The 19,837-nt window shown below is 40.5% G+C and overlaps 2 protein-coding genes across 4 annotated transcripts; both read left to right on the forward strand.

Moving 5' to 3' along the window:
* Nucleotides 1-739: 739 nt before the first annotated feature.
* LOC120567166 (CDK5 regulatory subunit-associated protein 2-like) lies at nt 740-5,334 on the forward strand. Of its 2 annotated transcripts, XM_039814028.1 has the most exons (12): nt 742-1,085; nt 1,964-2,011; nt 2,213-2,371; nt 2,665-2,776; nt 3,601-3,651; nt 3,770-3,847; nt 3,976-4,032; nt 4,197-4,256; nt 4,387-4,451; nt 4,561-4,696; nt 4,951-5,015; nt 5,104-5,334. In XM_039814028.1, the coding sequence occupies exons 2-12, from the start codon at nt 1,989-1,991 to the stop codon at nt 5,297-5,299; spliced, it is 1,002 nt and encodes a 333-aa protein (XP_039669962.1). In that variant the 5' UTR covers nt 742-1,085; nt 1,964-1,988; the 3' UTR covers nt 5,300-5,334. The 2 variants fall into 2 exon arrangements, with proteins under 2 accessions (XP_039669963.1, XP_039669962.1); XM_039814029.1 differs by lacking the exon at nt 3,976-4,032 and having other exon boundaries at nt 740-1,085.
* Nucleotides 5,335-5,810: 476 nt separating this feature from the next.
* Nucleotides 5,811-16,949, forward strand: LOC120567165 (sodium/potassium/calcium exchanger 3-like). Of its 2 annotated transcripts, none has more exons than XM_039814025.1 (17): nt 5,811-6,425; nt 6,639-6,740; nt 8,505-8,581; nt 8,707-8,781; nt 9,290-9,374; nt 10,717-10,820; nt 10,973-11,047; nt 11,396-11,421; nt 11,557-11,610; nt 11,792-11,928; nt 12,254-12,423; nt 13,310-13,571; nt 13,908-14,074; nt 14,172-14,286; nt 14,503-14,615; nt 15,805-15,870; nt 16,091-16,949. In XM_039814025.1, the coding sequence occupies exons 1-17, from the start codon at nt 6,317-6,319 to the stop codon at nt 16,199-16,201; spliced, it is 1,848 nt and encodes a 615-aa protein (XP_039669959.1). In that variant the 5' UTR covers nt 5,811-6,316; the 3' UTR covers nt 16,202-16,949. The 2 variants fall into 2 exon arrangements, with proteins under 2 accessions (XP_039669959.1, XP_039669961.1); XM_039814027.1 differs by having other exon boundaries at nt 12,254-12,342.
* The last annotated feature ends 2,888 nt before the right edge of the window (nt 16,950-19,837 follow it).

Genomic DNA, 19,837 nt, shown 5'->3' on the forward strand with positions numbered 1-19,837 from the left:
AATAATGAATCACCAAGAGCCTGTCTTCTCAAACATTTTGTTTCTAAACAAGGGCACGTTCATTTTAAAAACCGTTTTGTTATGGCTTTCCAACGACACGTTTCCTCAAAAGGGTGTCAAATATATACTGAACAAAACACTTTTGTTTTTGCCCCCAATTTTCATGAGCTGAACTCAAAGATCTAAGACTTTTTCTATGAACACAAAAGGCTTATTTCTCTTAAATATTGTTCACAAATCTGTCTAAATCTGTGTTAGTGAGCACTTCTCCTTTGCCGAGATAATCCATCCACCTCACGAGTGTGGCATGGTGTTAGGGTTAAGGTTGATCCGTGAAGAGAACACCTCTTCGAAGTGCCAGACGCCATCAAATGTGAGCATTTGCCCAATCAAGTCTGTTACGAACTGCAGTCAGGTGGAGAGAGAGAGAGAGAAAAGGGGTGGTTGAACCCTACCCCTAACACTAACACCAGATACTGACTGGTTTTTGGACCCCTCCCGGACTCCCCCACCCAATACAGTAAAACTGCACATTTTAGAGTGGCCTTTTATTGTGGCCAGCCTAAGGCACACCTGTGCAATAATCATGCTTTCTAATCAGCATTTTCTCGGCAAAGGAGAAGCGCTCACTGACACAGATTTGTGAACAATATTTGAGAGAAATAAGCCTTTTGTGTACATAGAAAAAGTTTTAGATCTTTGAGTTCAGCGCATGAAAAATGGGGGCAAAAACAAAAGTGCTGCGTTTATAATTTTGTTCAGTGTATTATTAAAACTACGGCCTTGGTGTGAAACTGCGTGCTCTGCATACACCACCGTTTTGCCTCTGGGTTGGGGCTGAACCAGAGCCATAGAGAGAGAGTCTTCCTCTATAGCACCATAACCAGTGACTGTAAAAAAAGGAAAAAAAAGAAAGAAGAATAAATAAATAAATAAAGGTCTGAAGGCGACCCAGGTTAGTGGCAGGTCCATGGTAACCTGGCAACGCAGGCTTCCTGCGATTGGTTTAGCAGCCAGAACTACAATTTAGCTGCTGACCACAGTCTCTTTTTTTTCTTACCTTATTAGTTTGGAGTTACTCCCTGGTAAGGCATTTTTGTTGTCCATTTTAAAGCGGATTTAAGTATAAAACATTAGCAGTTGTAGTAGTATGCTAACCTTTGGTCAACTTGTATCTGCGGGTGGTATCATGCTAGCTAACTGAAACGTTAGCTAATGGTAGCATGTAGCTAATGTTACTAGCTAGCTAGCTAGCTAGCTAGCTGAGTCTGTAAAACATTAATAAAGGGTGTCAACAGGTATTGAAAAACACTAATAACGTAACGTTACTTTCACATGTAGCTATGTGACTTGTTAGCATTTTAGCTAAACTAGCTGATCAATGATGAGTTTTAGCTAACATTAGCTAGCTACCTCAGTTCTTTTAAAAAAGTGACTAACTAAAGTTGGATAACTCTAGCTACCTATGGAAAGTTAACGTTAGCTACTTTTAAAATAGCCTTATTCTTTATATATATATATATATATATATATATATATATATATATATATATATATATATATATATATATATAAATATAATAAAGATGTTGTCAAAGTGCCCCCACTAATAAACTGGGAGTCATTTCAATGCCAGAATCTCTCTTCTAATTTTTTAGTCAGGTAAAATCAGCCTTGAAAGGTTGGAAAACGTCTATGATATTTTTGCGCTTCTCATTCCAGGGATTTCTGCTTTATATGCAGAGTGTCTTAATAATTAATATATGTTACAAGTAATGTTAATGTTAGTTAGATAAGTTAACTGGATCAGTCTAGTCCATCCTTAAAAGTTGTACATTGAGAGATTCACACCGTCAACACTATTCAGTGGACCACAGTCATAAATGTTGTCAAAATTTTTTATAAATAAAGGCTGTTTTGCTCCTCATGGTAATTTGTTTGGTGGACCTTTGTCGATCACAAGCACCAGGGAGGGGTAAGCCAGCAGGATGGATGTCACAGAGGAGAATATGTGAGTGATGTTCACTGAATAAACCCACACACGAAGAAATGTTGCAATCACTGTTATGGAACTTGATCTCGTCTGTGTGTTGGCATGTGCACATGCTAGTGTACGTGAATACACTGTACTTTTTATACACTCATAGCTTGTGTGTGTGTGTGTGTGTGTGTGTGTGTGTGTGTGTGTGTGTGTGTGTGCGTGCGTGTGTAGGACACCAACGGAGATGCTTGAGAAAATAACGGAGCTGGATTATGCTCAGAGCCAACAGAGGGACCTGAATGCTAAAATGAGGCAATTGCTGGATGTTGCAGATGATGATATAGCAGTGCTTCGCTCAGAGAACGCCAACCTCAGAAAACAAGTGAAAGCGTAACTAGTCACACACAATTGTCACTACTCAGTAGCAGAAGGGTCCCTGAGCCGTATGACTATCAAACTTAACACTGCAATTATCTTTTAGCATATTAATGATCGGTTTGATTTTCCTGCTGCATTTGTGCAAGACATGTTGGCTTATATTTGTATCTGTTTTGTCTTTATTTTTTCAATGTTTTTGTTGCGCCAGCCCTGTTATCTTTGTAACTTAGTGCTTTTGAACTAGTGCGTTAACATTATGGTGGAAAAACGGTCAGCAGCAGGTAGATGTGTTTGTGTTTCTGCAGCCTGGAGAAGAACATCAGTGAAGCACAGAAGGTTGAAGCAGAGCCTTGCAGTTCCCTCCTAGCTGATGACATCAATGCAAAGAGATGCAGTGAACAAAAGATTCAGAAATTGGTGGGTAACCAGAAGTATAAGAAGGCAAAGTAAAATCCTTGATATCTAGTCTTACATTGCATTGATCAGCTGCCTAGCTCTATTCCAGTGTTTCTTCAGGCAGAGCTCTGAGCTGCTATTAACTTAAATTAACATTCAAATGATTTGTGTAATCTTTTAGAAACCAATGTATTCTCATAGTTTGCTTCCTCATATCTCGTATGGTTCGTTGTGTCTTTTACTTTAGTCTAATCCAGGTCATAGGTCGATGTATTCAGGCCCACCCTCACTGCAGTGGCATCTCACTTGTAAACCTCAGAAATATATGTCAAGGATTTGACTTTTTAGGCAACCTTTGACAAGAAAAGGGATAATTCATAATTTCAAAATTCAAAAATTTCATCAATCAGATTTTTGTAATTCTTACTATGCATTTAATCAAAAATAATGGATTGCAAGTTTGTTGATCTATAATCATAAAGTAGGGTAATACCAGCTAGGGTTTTATTACTATACAGCACATTAACAGCCATCCTGTGGAGGTTTGGCATCAGTGGTATATGTTATTTCTTTCTTCCAAAGCCTTACGCCTACTATGTTATAAACAATGCCAGGCTATTTTTTAGACATAAGTACATTTAATGAAAATGTTATGCTACCCTTATTTGTCAGACAGGGCAACTGCACAGTAGGTTTAAATCTAAATATCAGTGCAGTCACAGTTAGTGAAGTAAATCAGATGTCACATTAGTATAGATATATTGCAGACAACATTTTTTTTATTTTTTTATTTTGTTTTACATATATATCCAGGTAACTCTTCATGTTGTCGTGTTTTTATGCAGGAGAAGGAATACACCACGATAAAGGAACATAATAAGAAGCTAACTACAGAGGTATGATACCTGTTACTTTTCACATAGCACTATGACCTGTCATCATATGCTACAGTTAGAAGAGGTACAGGCATTTCAAAACACTTGGCACATTTAAATGTCATTCTGACTTTTTCAGCTCAAGAGCCTCCAGCAAGAGAGAGACCAGGACAAGATTGGCTTGAGCAGGTTCAAGGTTTCACTTCAAACCCTGGAGGTAACATTATGGATTCAACTTGGGGATGTTTGATTATTTATTTCTCTCCATTCATTCCACCGGTGTTTGCATTAGTCATGTTACATCGTCAAACAGCTTCTGATTTGTTATGTTGTGTGTTTCTTCAGCGTAGCATGGGAGAGGCTCAGTTAGAGCTGCTTAAAAGGGATGAGGTTATTCATCAGGTAGGAACACAGACAACAGCACTAGGCAGCGACTGACCAAAAAGTCAAAGATTAGATCATAAAGATTGATCTTTCTCTTAGGACATCAGTATGAATATCTTGACAGTTCTTTGTCTTTTTAATTATTTGAACATCAAATTTCTTCATATGTGTGTTTGTTTTAGAAAAACTTGCAGTTAAAGCATTTGGAGGAGGCAATGGAAGAATGCTCCAACATCATAAAGGTAAATGTGTTCTCAACCATTTCTATTCAGTTAAGAAAGAACAGTATTCACTCAGCTACCGACCGCTTTCAGATTAAGTCTTAACGGTATGAGCTGTTGAAGTGTGTCTGATCATGTTTCTTTGCTCCAGGATCTCAGGCTGACCAATCAGAAGCTGAGTGAGCAGTTGGAGAACAGACTGGATGAGGCCTCATTGTAACTCTGACACATTATATCCTCTTGCTCTAAATACTGTATATATCATGATGTACAGAGTCTTCTGTTTGCAGTCATACTGTACTGTGTGTCTGCTGTTGGATTCTAGCGCTTTTGTGAATGACCTGATGGCAGAAAAGGAAGGATCGCTCAGTCCCCCTCTGTCCTTCGCAGAGGAAATGAATCTACTGGCCTCTTCAGCTGAAGTGGAAATCAACATGTCAGACTCCACAGATCTTAGACATGTATGACCTCTCCCTCCTGTCTACAGACTTTTAAACTTGAGAGATTATAAAAATCACTCAGTTCCCAGTTAATTATGTTCACCTGGATAAAACTAATGCAGTCTTGCAATAAATCCTATAAAGTGGCAACTGGGTGTAGATTTAAGTTTGATTATCCTGTACTTCCACAAGTGACCACTAGAGTGTGCCACTGTAAATCCAAAGACTGGATGTAGAAATGAGGGCATTAGTGATGTCTGGTACTGTATGTGCAGGAAGAATCTGAGGCGGAGGAGCTGCTGAAGCCTCAAAGTGTCACAGTAGATCTTCAGACCAAAAGGTACTTAAGCTTTGCATCATAAAATAGCTCTGAATCATATTTCGTTACCTCATTCATAATCGTCCCTCTGGTTTCTCCGTTGTCTAAGGTGTGCAGGTGTCTTGGAGACAGCCGTCCAGAGAGCAAGACTCTTTCTGCTGTTTGTCATTCTCACCGTTTCGGCCTTTGTGGCTTCAGGAAGCTGTACAGGAAACTTTTTTTCCATCAACACCTTGTGGAGTGGTGCACACCTGATGTTACAGCCCTACTGCAGTGTGCAATACGGAGCTTTACCTCCTATTTAATTTAAACTCTCCCGCTTATAAACATGTTAACTCTTTTTGGCTTATTGTTGTTGTTTTTTTGTAGCTGAATATGTTTTCTACTAAGCAGATCATAGGGCTAATGGGTTTATTTTAAATAGTTTATTTTTTGCAAAAATATTAGCCTACATGAAATGTGCAGTGGAATATAAATAATTTTGCACATTTATTAGGAGTTTGTGCACTGATTCAGTGGATTTGATTCAGTGAATCAGGGAATTTTGTACTTTGGATGTTTTTTGTACTTTGGATTTTACTTACATTAAAATAGTCTTACGAAGGGATCTCTTTGTGGTCAGTATGGGGAAAGGGTTACAGCAGCCAATAACTCATTCATATATATGGCCATGTGAGTATGGTATGAAGATACTTTAATAAATGTGAACCAAAGAGATGAGTTCTTGATGAGAGTAGCAGTCCAGTGTTGTTATTATCAGGTTAGTATCCCAGTTCCACTACATTCATTAATAAATAATTACTTTTCGTATTTTGAATTACGTGCTCCAGTAAAAGTGTATCTATACCTTCCAGTCGCCCCTCCCAGCAGAAGGCGCTCCCTGGTGGTCTTGTCTGTGACTTCAGGAAAACATCCCCTCCCATACGGAAAATCATAAAGTAGGGGATCAAATGTAGGACAGAAGGGACGAGAGCATGGTCTGAATCGAGGGATGTTTTTTTATATCATAGCTGGCTGATGATTCATTTTGTGTGTGCTGGAGTTTGAGCTCGCGGATGCTGCGAGGGGACTGACTCGTGCTGAGATGCGAATGACAGGCCAAACCTATCAAGCATCCTCCTGTATCGTGAATGGAGCCCGAAGCTAAATAGCTGAAAGACGATAAATCGGAAAAAGAGAGCCACAAGCCAGTTTGATCCAGTCTGTATAACGGGGACCGCACCGGCTGTGTGAGGAGGAGTGGCGGCGGCGGCGGTGGCGGCGGCGGCAGCAGCAGGGACATGTTCTGAGCGGAGAGCCGGCGAGCGGCGGCGGCTGGCGGGATGAAGGCGCCGAGGAGACCGAGGCAGACGCGGCTCCTCCCCCGGTTCTGCGTCTGTGGAGTCGGTCTGCTCGCAGCCGCCTGGATCTTTAACTTCAACGATGTTACAGGTGCTTTTCAAAGAAGCAACACATTAAAATGTCATTATTTCATCTACAGTACACATCCGTGTGTTATGACCATGCAATTCACATTATTTAAGTGTTTGATTGCAGTAATAATACAGATAATTATAACCTTAAACGAGTGTTTTTAGCAGCACAGTAGGCAAACATAAATACAAGTTGGGTAAACTAATCGTGTCATATGTCAATCCTTTCTAGGTTCTAATGCACCCACTGTGGATCATGACATCTCCTTGTCAAAGAAAGAGCTCATGCAGCAAGAAAAAGACAACAATGAAAATGACAGTATTTCTAGATCCGGTGAGACATTTGTGTGTGTGTGTGTGTGTGTGTGTGTGTGTGTGTGTGTGTGTGTGTGTGTGTGTGTGTGTGTGTGTGTGTGTGTGTGTGTGTGTGTGTGTGTGTGTGTGTGTGCGCGCGCGCGCGCATAGATCTACCTCTCCCTCCACCTCGTCCCTCATTTCTTCAAACTCTGCACATCTAGATGTTTAAACAGTTAGGCCTTTGAGGGGACCCAGTTGCTAGGAAACTGAATGCTGAATTTGTGGTTGGATAGCTTGTGCATCTCGAGCTGTTCAAAGTGCCTGCCATGACCTGCTGATTAGTAGCCTCTCATCATCAGTTCTCTCATCGCTTGTGTGTGTGCTTGGATCTAATTGGCTGTTTTGAAAGACTAAGAGAGAATCAGTGACGGCATCTTAGGCTACTGTCTGATGTGAGATGAAGAGATTTTGTATCCAATTACAGAGAATATATTGATCTAGAAAAACTGCCTCAAGGCCTCAAAGACATGTTTTTTCAAGAGCACCATCTTGTTCTTGGGTATAAAAATATACAGTTTGATCCGTGCCTAAACAAAATCATGTGACAGGTTGTCATAATATCACACACCATATTTGTGTCTCTATCCCGACATGTGATGCATGTTAGCCGCTAACTAACTGCACAATGTTGCCTCTGTGCAGGATCTCAGCCACTTTAGTCACACTTGTTTCCCTCACGTTTGTTACCTTTATCTTCAATGGAGGTTTTATGAATCCTGACTCACAAATAAATCAGAAAGTCACTTGAGAGGTTTCTTTATTGTTATTTTGAGCTGCCTCATAATAAAAGCTTGTTTGATGCAGTGAGTCGTGGCATTAGTTTGAGCAAGACGGTGCAGTCTAGCGAAACACTACCTTACAGTTTGAAAGAGGATGGTTGCGATGCCTCATCTAACTCAGCCAAATTTGATGCCTCTGAAGGTTGACTTCATGGCTTTATTGAAAGAGTTGGAAACCTGGTTGCAGATGGCATGAGTGACAGTGTGAAGTCTCAAGATGAACCATTAATAAAAGGGCTGAAAACTCAATTATAATGCAGTTTAACTGGTGTCGTCACAACTGTGGCAAACATTTGAACCTCGAGCTGTCTCAGCCCTTGTTGCTAGGGGATACAACCGGACACACATCCAACAAAGTCATACACACTCCCACACATTTCACAAAAAAGTGACTGGAGGTTCAGGGAAGATCTGCAAATTACGATTATTTTCATTGATTATTAATTAATCTACTGATTATTTTTCTCCATTAAATTTCCTAAAACATGAGGCAGTGTCATCAAATTGCTTGTTTTGTCTGACCATCAGTCCAAAAATTAAAGATATTCGTTTTACAATCACATAAGACAGAGAATAGCCAAACCATAATCACCTTTAGTTTTCAGCCTGGACCCAGCAGCCATAAATCCCTGCTGATGCTGTTCTTAGACGTCAAAGGGCACGACAACTCCTTTAAATACAAAGGTGCATGACCATAGAATACCCTTTATTTCAAAAGTTAAAAACCAATAAAATCAATCCTAAAAGTGACAGGGAGTCAATGGAGAGACAGATTAACAACAACTCTTCTAATTTGAGAGACTGGAACTTGGGCTGTTGAAATAACGATTCATTGATTTTAATACTTGCCGACTGATTCTTCTGTGTCTAATCAATCCATCCACTCATTGTTTCAGCTCTAGTTCAGGAAGTTCACCCATTTTACACATCATTAGATTACTCTCTGTCCATCTCTTCTCCAGCTATCAGTGATTTTCCTGAAGACCTCTTCACTCTGGAGCAGAAGAGACAGGGAGCGGTAGTCCTTCATGTTCTCTGTGTGAGTGTCGGCTCTTCCTAAAAGCCAGAAATTGAAATGGACGCTTCATTTTGTTGCAATAAACTCACAAACAGAAACGCTTATATAAGCCATATGGCCAGTAATGTATCTCCTCTATTTCACAGGCGATCTACATGTTTCATGCACTGGCCATCGTGTGTGATGTTTACTTTGTGCCATCACTGGAAAAAGTATCAGAGGTATGAACTAAAGACATATCTAATAAATAAATAAAATCATGTAGGACATATAGTAGAGGGTTTTTTTTTTAACAAAAAAAGAGAGTTAATTTAGTTTAGAGTCTACAATTAGATTGTTGATGTTGTCTTTGTGTTTTTCAGGTGTTAACTGGGATTTTTACAAAGCATCGGTTTATTTTATTTTCATCCAAACCTTTAAAGGATAAGGATGGAGTTATTTTTCTGACTGTCTATATTTCATAAACAAACGCTGCATTAGGCCAGATATCAAAACGTATGTCTTCCCCACCTGTGTCACCCAGCTCCGAGCACATTTGTTTTAATTGAAAGATTACAAATATCTTTTTTTTATTAAAGGCTCAACATTTTCTCCAAATAGCTATGCACTGTAGTTTTTAGCAGACATTACTCAAACATGAGTACAAGTGCATTTGCTGGGGAAACTTGTCAATTGTGGATCAACAGCCTCATCCTTCAATCGTTAAACTTGTCTTCCTCTGTCCTCCAGAACCTTCAGCTCAGTCAGGATGTTGCCGGGGCAACCTTCATGGCAGCTGGGAGCTCCGCCCCCGAGCTCTTCACCTCTCTGATTGGTCAGTAGGGCGTTCGTCTAATCGATTACTCACTCTCATGGATTAGCCCAATGATTGCCCCATTAGCGCTCCAATTACCTGCAATCATAGACCTCTTCATCTGATCAGGACTGAGGGGAGTCAAGTTCATGTCGGCACTGATTTCAAGCGTTAAAGATCCCATGGCATGAAAGTTTCACTTTATGAGGTTTTTTTAACATTAATATGAGTTCCCCCAGCCTGCCTATGGTCCCCCAGTGACTAGAAATGGTGATAGGTGTAAACCGAGCCCTGGGTATCCTGCTCTGCCTTTGAGAAAATGAAAGCTCAGATGGGCCGATCTGGAATCTTCTCCTTATGAGGTCATAAGGAGCAAGGTTACCTCTCCTTTCTCTGCTTTGCCCGCCCAGAGAATTTGGCCCACCCATGAGAGAGAGACATCATGGCTTTCAAACGGGCAAAGTGGCAGTTGGTCAAGGCCACACCTCCACCCTCCACCTTGCCCCCCCCCTCTCCTCCTCAATAGCTTCAGACACAGAAATGGCACATCCTAAGGAAAGCTCATTGTGGGACTGGCTCTAGTGGCTGTAATTCTGCACCCAGGCTGAATTTCGTGAAAGAGACTACAGATAGAGTATTAGGGGACCACTAAGGTCTGTATAAAAGCATCCAAAGAGCACCATGTCATGGGACCTTTAAGTAGACAAAGACAGCGAGAAGAGCACGTTTCATTTTTGCTTGATGGTTTGCCAGCTCAACTGCAAATTATTTGGCCCACAAGTGTTTTTTTCCCCACAGATCATTAGGGTTTCAGTAAATATGGACATAGATGAAATAATACACTTTGGGTAGAAAAGATCCAGGCAGTTTCCATGGTAAAATTTAGACAAAATAAGGACATTGTTCACAGTGTTTGGAAACTTTGGCCCAGATATAAAACGGATACAGAAACCATCGTACACATGTCGTGGTAATGTGAGAAACTGCTACTTCTGTTAGAAGGCATAACATACAGTTTAATAAAAGTGAAGCAGATGTATTGTTGTGATTTGTAAGAATGAAAACTTTGCTTCTATTTCTCATATATTGCCTCTGAAATAATCTACTTTATTCTCAAATGAAAAATAGGCTGGCCTTTTCATGTATTAAAGTAACTTTAGGCAATATAAGTAGCATAAGATAAAAGATATCTGCCCAGCCCCCTTGGTTATGAACCAACAATATTTCTGTTCAGAGGAGAGAGATATTATGCCTAACTTTATACACATTTATGTATGGGAGAGAAATACAGTCCATCATTTCTTACTGATTGCCACATTTGCTGATGATTTATGGCTTGCTCTTTCCTGTTTTGTGTTATTAGGGGTGTTTATCACAAAAGGAGACGTGGGTGTGGGAACTATTGTGGGATCAGCTGTCTTTAACATCCTGGTCATCATCGGCCTCTGCGGCATCTTTTCTGGACAGGTCCGGCTTAAGCTAAAATGAGAACTGATCTCACCTTTTCTGAGCTAATAAAACTCATTAAACATAAAAGCAAAAAGATATTTCGGATTTTTTTTCACATGATTACATCTTACAGCATTTGCTTGACTTTACTGTGTGTCTTCTCTTTCCAGACCATCTCTCTGAGCTGGTGGCCTTTGTTTCGTGATGCTGCCTTCTACATCCTGTCCATACTGGTGCTTATCCTGGTGAGAAACTCCCCATTTAATTCCTCCAGAAACGACAGTATATATGGCTACCAGTAGAGAGAAAATACTCACGGCATACAATTTTATTGCTTGACGATACTGGATTTCTGAGGCCAATATTAATTCATTAATATCATTCATTATCAGTCATTAATTACTATTATTAGCGCATTACATGTTTTCAATAGCATCCCTTAAATGTGTTTGGTTTTTAGAATTGTAACCAAGATGTGACGAGCTAATAGGAGTCAATATATTGGCCAATATTAGCTAATCAATCCTTTTTCTGTTCCTTTGACAAGACATTTTTTATGGTGTAATTAAAGTATATTTTCATTGTATTTGCAGGTGATCTATGATGAAAAAGTATTGTGGTAAGAGTGTAATTAAACTCTATTACAATTCAGCAGCCTATGTTGTTTGAATATCAGGTTGCAGGATAGCTGACTGTCATTGTGATGAATGTGGTATTAATGAATCTGTGTTGGTGTTTGTGTGCATGTTTTAAGGTGGGAGACCATCATCCTGATCTCTATGTACGGAATCTACATAATCATCATGAAGTGAGTGTCTTTTTTTTCCCCCTCTCACTTTTCTGTCCTGTTGGTATCAAGCCACCACGCACATCTTTGTGTGTGTGTGTGTGTGTGTGTGTGTGTGTGTGTGTGTGTGTGTGTGTGTGTGTGTGTGTGTGTGTGTGTGTGTGTGTGTGTGTGTGTGTGTGTGTGTGTGGTGTATGTGTAGGTTTAACAGATCTCTGCGGAGCCTGGCAGAGAGACACTGCAGCAGGGCAGGTCAGCCATGTCTGAGCCGCCTGCGACGGACGACTGCTGTCGGAAACATTGGAGACTGTGACAACGACATGGTGCCGCTGAAGCCAGGTGCAGCAGCTCGTGTTTGCATGCGTGCATATGTACATCCAAAACATTAAAAAAGTTTCCCTTGGTCTCTCTCTCAGAGCAGCGTTTCAAATGACCTACTGTAGTGACACAGTTAAGGCTGCCTGTCAAACCCTGTGGAATTCCAACAGGCTGAAATAGAACAAGACCGCCTAGATGGACAAGATTTTTTCTCCACTTTTTCTCCACTTCTGTCTATTTTGTCTTCCTGTTTGTCTGCTGTCTATCGTTTATCTTATTAAGCTTTCCTCTCCTATCCACTGATATCTCCTGCCAACTTCCGTCCATCTCCCTGCACGTTTCCCAGATTCTTGTGCGGTGGCCGGCCAGGACTCAGGGGTGGTGATGGTGGATGAGCTGCTGAACCTGCACCCCCACCAGCTCTCCTTCTCAGAGGCAAGCCTCCGCCTTCTCATTACCCCGCATTTCCCCCCCTTCACCCGCCTGCGCATGGCAGGACGCATGGTCATCAACGAGGTACACCGCATGCGCTCACACCCTTCACATAACGTCAAGTTCCCCGGGTTTTTTGGCTAGATTGGTGGGTATTTAAATGTGCACGTGCATCATTTAAAAAAAGAAGAAGCAATATGTCACAGTCCAATTAACATGGTCATATTGGTCAAACCGTACCATAAATATAATGAAGGATCACTGCACTCACCCTTGTGTACCTGAACTGGGTTGCACCAGCTATTTGTAAATCCGTTCCTAGGTTTGTGTTGTAAAGTCCTCCTTAAGTTCTTAGTATCTACTCGCTAGTTTTTTTATTGAATTGTGTTGCACCATTAAAACATATAGATGTCACTGTAGCGTCACAAGCTGTAACATAAAAGCAGTTTTTAGCTCCATATGCACTGGAAGAAAAGTCCATTTAAGTTTGCTGGTGGTATTTTTGGTAATAATTATGTTTTTAGTTGCCATATTGTTGAATTTGTTAATGATTTATCAATAGCTAAGATTTGTACAGGAGCTTTGCAGGTAGACAAAAAAAGATGAGGGGAATACATTTTTGATGGCATATCAAACACACAAACACACACACACACACACACACACACACACACACATGCATGGGGATAATATTATCCCAGACACAAGCAGACAGTAACTAAATCTGCTTCCTCACTCTCTCGGCTCCCCTGCATGTGTGCTTGCCACTTCCAGTGCTGCTGCCCCTGCTCTGTGCCATGCCCCTGATCAATGCTTTCCAAATCCCCCTCTGGTGAGGACATGCCTGGCTGCCAGGTCTCATATTGTTAGCTACAGTCAGATGACGTAGTTTCTCATGTCATTTTCTTTTCTTCTTTTTTCCCCTTCTTTCTTTTCTCTGACTTCACCCTCACTCCCTCCCCACCCACAGAGGCAGAGGCTGATTTGGGCCCGGGGTGGCCCAGAGGAAGGGGGAGCTTCGGGCGAGGAAGGTTCGGGTGCTAACGGATCGTGGGGGAGGGAGAACAGGACGGTGGCCGAGGGAGACAAGCAGCCACTGGAGGGAGAGAGGGAGAGGGGTAAAGAGACCGGGGAAGAGACAGGTGGGGTAGCACATCCTGAAGAGGAAGAGGAGGAAGAGCAGGAGGAAGGAGAGGAGGAGAACACTCCTTTCAAACCCTTCGTCCTGCCACGTGAGTGGTGAACACATTGTTATGCACACTTTGCATCTTTTCACGTGTCAAATATATAACTAAAGCTAGAAAATCTCTCAGGTTCAAACTGGCTGTAGCAAGCTTCCTCTGGCTTCTTCACGTACTTCCAGTGTTAGAGATGGATTCATTGCTAATGGAGCTAATTAAAAAGAGAGGATATACTAAGATTCACAGGCCATGCCACATTAATAATTTAGAAGTTTAGATGAATCTGCAATGATCCCTGTGGGGTAACTTGGGTGTGGGTGTGTGTGTGTGTGCGCGCGTGCATGTGCATGTGTCTGCGTGCACGTGTGTTTTCCTAAATTTCCTCAGATGGTTGGTGTGTGCGTCTGAAGTGGCTGCTCTCTTGGCCCGTGAGCGTCCTACTCTACTTCACCATCCCCGACTGTAACCTGCCGCGGTGGGAGCGCTGGTACCTGCTCACCTTCCTGTCCTCCACACTCTGGATAGCCCTATTCTCCTACCTCATGGTCTGGATGGTACGAAACGTACTAATGCACTTGCACGTGCACACACTCAAACACGCACACACACATATAAATACATACAGCCTCTTCCCTCTGTGTTTCTGTCTAGGTGACCATAATCAGCTACACACTTGGAATCCCAGAAGTCATCATGGGCATTACTTTTCTGGCAGCCGGCACCAGTGTCCCTGACTGCATGGCCAGCCTCATCGTTGCTCGACAAGGTGTGCGTGCGTGCGTGCGTGCGTGCATGCGCGTGTGTGTGTTTTACGTTGTTGAATCATTTAAACCACCTAGCATGTTACAAAACTAAATCAGGTTTATTCGTGACCAAAAAATGAAAAAGTCAAGCTGTTTGACTGGATATTTAATGTCATTTGAATGCCTTCCAACTACATATTTACACCTGAATTTCATTGTGTGTTTGTCAAATGTTGCAGGGATGGGCGACATGGCTGTTTCCAACTCCATTGGCAGTAATATCTTTGATGTGCTTCTGGGCCTGGGCTTCCCCTGGGCCCTGAGGACTCTCATTGTCAGCTACGGATCAGTGGTAACACCGACTGTTTTCTCTACCTGATATCTTGTACAGCTGGCTTGACCCACGATCCTAAAAACATAGCGATATCCCAACTACTTTTAAAATACTTCTGTAGGTAGAAGGTAGAATATGAAGGGAGTATCGCTAAAGCCAAAGAGAGAACGCAGCGGTGGTCGAGCGAGCTAGAGAGTGACTAAAGAGAGGGAGAGCCGTAGAAAGCAGTGAATTGGAGGAATAAAAATATAATGTTTTCAGATTGTTTCACGGCTGTTATGTTCCAAAGCACATATAAACACACACACAATACACCTTGTCGGATTATGAGTGAAAGCAGAGCTTCATCCTCTCTGTTTCTCTGTGTGTGTGTGTGTGTGTGTGTGTGTGTGTGTGTGTGTGTGTGTGTGTGTGTGTGTGTGTGTGTGTGTGTGTGTGTGTGTGTGTGTGTGTGTGTGTGTGTGTGTGTTGTAGACTCGTGTGCGCGATATGAGACGTCCGAGGGGGAAAAGCTGCGTTGGCTGAGATTGGCTGCACAACCTGCACACCGTTATCGGCTCGGGGTTACACACTCACGTGGGGCCCAAAGGCTCTTTGTTGATGCCCATAAACGTCATGCACACCAAAAGATAAGAAGAAAAGAGAAAATACAGGCAGAGGGCAGGGTCTCTGCAGATACAGACACCACCACACACTTCTAGTGGGTCATAAGTGATGATCGAGAGGGATTATTTGTTTATTAGTGTATACCATGTTTTTTTAGGATAACACCTTCCTTTTATGCCTTTGAAGGGGCTATACCCGATATTTACTCCACACGGCTCTTACAACTCGTCAAATACTGGCGCTTTCTCATCCCGTACACATGGCACTCACATGCAAACGCAGAGAACCGAGAAGCTTTGATTACAACACACCGAGGAAGTATGACTTCATTCTCTGCCCAGGACGCCATTACTCCACTATAGCTTTACATAGCAAATACGGCTGTTTACGGCTGTATTAATGTTCTGAATATGGAGGACAGCCCCTTTTGAGTCTGAATATTGTTCCTCATTTCAAAGAAGAAATTAAGTCTTTATACGTGAATCTACAATAAATTACTGTATTTAAGTATAGTACAACACCAAGACTGAACTTTATAAGACATAGAATTTATCATTGTGTGGTTTCAACATGTTAATGCTTTGTCATCTCTGGCTTTTAGGTGACAATTAACAGCAGAGGCCTGGTGTACTCAGTGATTCTTCTGTTGGCCTCAGTCATACTCACTGTGAGTTCTAGCTGATCATTATTGTTAAAATCCAGTTCATTCATATAGTTATTTCTTAGATTGTAACATCAGCTGCCTGTTCTTCTTTACCAATGATTTTCCTCTTTATCTTTTTCCTGTCAAGGCAGAGACAGAGGCTCAGGTTTCCAGACTCAGAGAATTATATTTAGGGCAGTGCAACAGGAAATTAAGCTCTCTCTTTCCATCCATCCCTCCTCAGGTCCTGTGTGTCCATCTGAACTGCTGGAGGTTGGACCGCAGACTGGGACTCTGTCTCATACTTCTCTACGCCATCTTCCTCCTCTGCTCCATCGGCTTCGAGAGTTTGTAGAGGACATGCACACTCCCTGTACACGTGCACGCAGAGTCATGGCCCGACTTGTTTTCCACATTCAGTGCTGCCGTTATTCGTTAAATGTACAGACCGATGAATTTTCATTTCACTTTAAGGGTGGCTGTACATGTTTAAGCAGCGTTACTTCAACACCGGCTGCCTGAAAGCTACATTGTTTACCTTTGATAAACGAGTATTTTACATAGTTTTGTACCGAGCACCTCCAGCCCAGATTTTGTGAAATCAGACCCAACTGATTATGCACTATGTTTCACAACAAATTTAGAAAGTATTGAATTTCTATTCTGAAACAAAGAATATTGTATAAGGAATCCTAAAGTCGGTTCATTTACTTATTAATACTTTATGACTGCCACGAGTAACGTCAATGACCAGATGATTACACATGTAAGTTTATATAGATTGCTTCTCATTGTGTAAAGTTATTTTATGTACATTTTTATGTCAAGTTTTCATCACGCCTTTGTATCTGTAGTTGCAAACAGCAAAGCATGGCTGATCATCACGCTGCAGTTAATTGCACTGAGCCACTGTTGTCTTGGCCTTGTACATAACGTAACACCCCCCCCCCCCTCTTTATTCCAAACTTGTCAGCACAGAGGTGGTGATTTTGTGCTGGAATAAGGCGACTGTATGCTACAAGGTGTTTATGAATGTCTGTGTTTGGAGAGAGATGTTGAGTGTATGTTGTTAAGTTCAATAAAATGTTTTGTTCTGTGAGGTTTCTCTTTGGTCGTTTGTAAATTTCTTCACTTGTGCTTCAAATGACTGTAATAAATATAACAAGAATTAGAACAACATTAAGAATCAACTATTTAATATACAATGACATAATGAACTGACATTTTTATAAATGTTTTGTTATACTATACTATGACTTTTTGTCATTTTTATGACATACTATATTGTATTTTTACTTTTTATGACAAACTATGCTTAACATTTTTATGACATACAGTACAGGCCAAAAGTTTGGACACATCTCATTCAATGCGTTTCCTTTATTTTCATGACTATTTACATTGTAGCTTCTCACTGAAGGCATCAAAACTATGAATGAACACATATGGAATTATGTACTTAAAAAAGTGTGAAATAACTGAAAACATGTCTTATATTTTAGATTCCTCAAAGTAGCCACCCTTTGCTCTGATTACTGCTTTGCACACTCTTGGCATTCTCTTGATGAGCTTCAAGAGGTAGTCACCTGAAATGGTTTTCCAACAGTCTTGAAGGAGTTCCCAGAGATGCTTAGCACTTGTTGGCCCTTTTGCCTTCACTCTGCAGTCCAGCTCACCCCAAACCATCTCGATTGGGTTCAGGTCCGATGACTGTGGAGGCCAGGTCATCTGGCGCAGCACTCCATCACTCTCCTTCTTGGTCAAATAGCTCTTAAACAGCCTGGAGGTGTGTTTGGGGTCATTCTCCTGTTGAAAAATAAATGATGGTCCAACTAAACGCAAACCGGATGGGATGGCATGTCGCTGCAGGATGCTGTGGTAGCCATGCTGGTTCAGTATGCGGTTGGAACCAAAGATCTCAAATTTGGACTCATCAGACCAAAGCACAGATTTTCACTGGTCTAATGTCCATTCCTTGTGTTTCTTGGCCCAAACAAATCTCTTCTGCTTGTTGCCTCTCCTTAGCAGTGGTTTCCTAGCAGCTACTTGACCATGAAGGCCTGATTCGCGCAGTCTCCTCTTAACAGTTGTCCTAGAGATGTGTCTGCTGCTAGAACTCTGTGTGGCATTCATCTGGTCTCTAATCTGAGCTGCTGTTAACTTGCGATTTCTGAGGCTGGTGACTCGGATGAACTTATCCTCAGCAGCAGAGGTGACTCTTGGTCTTCTTTTCCTGGGGCGGTCCTCATGTGAGCCAGTTTCGTTGTAGCGCTTGATGGTTTTTGCGACTGCACTTGGGGACACATTCAAAGTTTTCGCAATTTTCCCGACTGACTGACCTTCATTTGTTAAAGTAATGATGGCCACTTGTTTCTCTTTACTTAGCTGATTGGTTCTTGCCATAATATGAATTCTAACAGTTGTCCAATAGGGCTGTCGGCTGTGTATCAACCTGACTTCTGCACAACTCAACTGATGGTCCCAACCTCATTAATAAGGGAAAAAAATCCACTAATTAACCCTGACAAGGCACACCTGTGAAGGTAAAACCATTTCAGGTGACTACCTCATGAAGCTCATTGAGAGAACACCAAGGGTTTGCAGTGCTATCAAAAAAAGCAAAGGGTGGCTACTTTGAGGAATCTAAAATATAAGACATGTTTTCAGTTATTTCACACTTTTTTGTTAAGTACATAATTCCATATGTGTTCATTCATAGTTTTGATGCCTTCAGTGAGAATCTACAATGTAAATAGTCATGAAAATAAAGAATGCATTGAATGAGAAGGTGTGTCCAAACTTTTGGCCTGTACTGTACGATATGACTTTTTTTTATGACATACTATGCTATGACTTTTATGACATATATACTATGACTTTTTTATGACTTCATGACATACTTTACTATGACTTTTTTTGACATATTATACTATGGTTTTTGTGACATACAATATGCTGACTTTTTTTTTTTTCAACATATGACTTTTCTATTGTTTTCGATATATCATACTAGGACTTTTTTCGACATGATATATTATGACTTTTTTTCGACATGCTATACTCTGACTGTTTTCGCAATACACATGACTTTTTTGCAATTCTATAGTATGACTTTTTGACATACAATACTACGCCTTTTTTATTACTTTTTCAAACAATCTATGACTTTTTTTAAACCTTTTTTCAACATACTATACTATTACTTTTTTGACATACTATTCTATGACTTTTGCAACATACTATACAATGACTTTTTTTTTCTTTATTCGACATACTATACTATTACTTTTTTCGACAGACTATACTGTGACTTTTTTCTACTCTTTTCAAGATACTATACTATTGCTTTTTTCGACAAACTATACCATGACTTTTTTATGACTTTTTTCGACAGACTATACTATGACTTTTTTTCAACATACTACTATACTATGACTTTTCGTGATATAATATACTATGAGTTCTTTTTACTTTTTGACATACTATACCATGAGTTAAGTCATAATCATACTCTACTTTGACTTTTCGACATACTATACTTTAATTTTTTCTACTTTTTTCGACATAGTAAACTATGACTTTTTTCTACTTTTTTTGACATACTATACTATGACATTTTTCTGCTTTCTTCAACGTACCATACTATGACTTTTTTTTCGACATACTATACTATGACTTTTCGACATACTATACCATGACTTTTTGTGACATATTATACAATTATCTTTTTTGTAACTTTTTTCATACATACTATACTATGACATTTTGTACTTTTTTAGAGATACTATACTATGACTTTTTTCAACTTTTTTGACATACTATACTATGACTTTTATCAACTTTTTTGACATACTATACTACGACTTTTTCGACATACTATACTTTGACATTTTTCTACTTTTTTCAACATACTATAGTATGACTTTTTAAACTTTTTTGACATACTATACTATGATTTTTTTCTACTTTTTTTCAACATATACTGTTTTTT

This window comes from Perca fluviatilis, chromosome 10 (genome assembly GCF_010015445.1).
Source record: "Perca fluviatilis chromosome 10, GENO_Pfluv_1.0, whole genome shotgun sequence".
NCBI classification, from domain to species: Eukaryota; Metazoa; Chordata; class Actinopteri; order Perciformes; family Percidae; genus Perca; species Perca fluviatilis.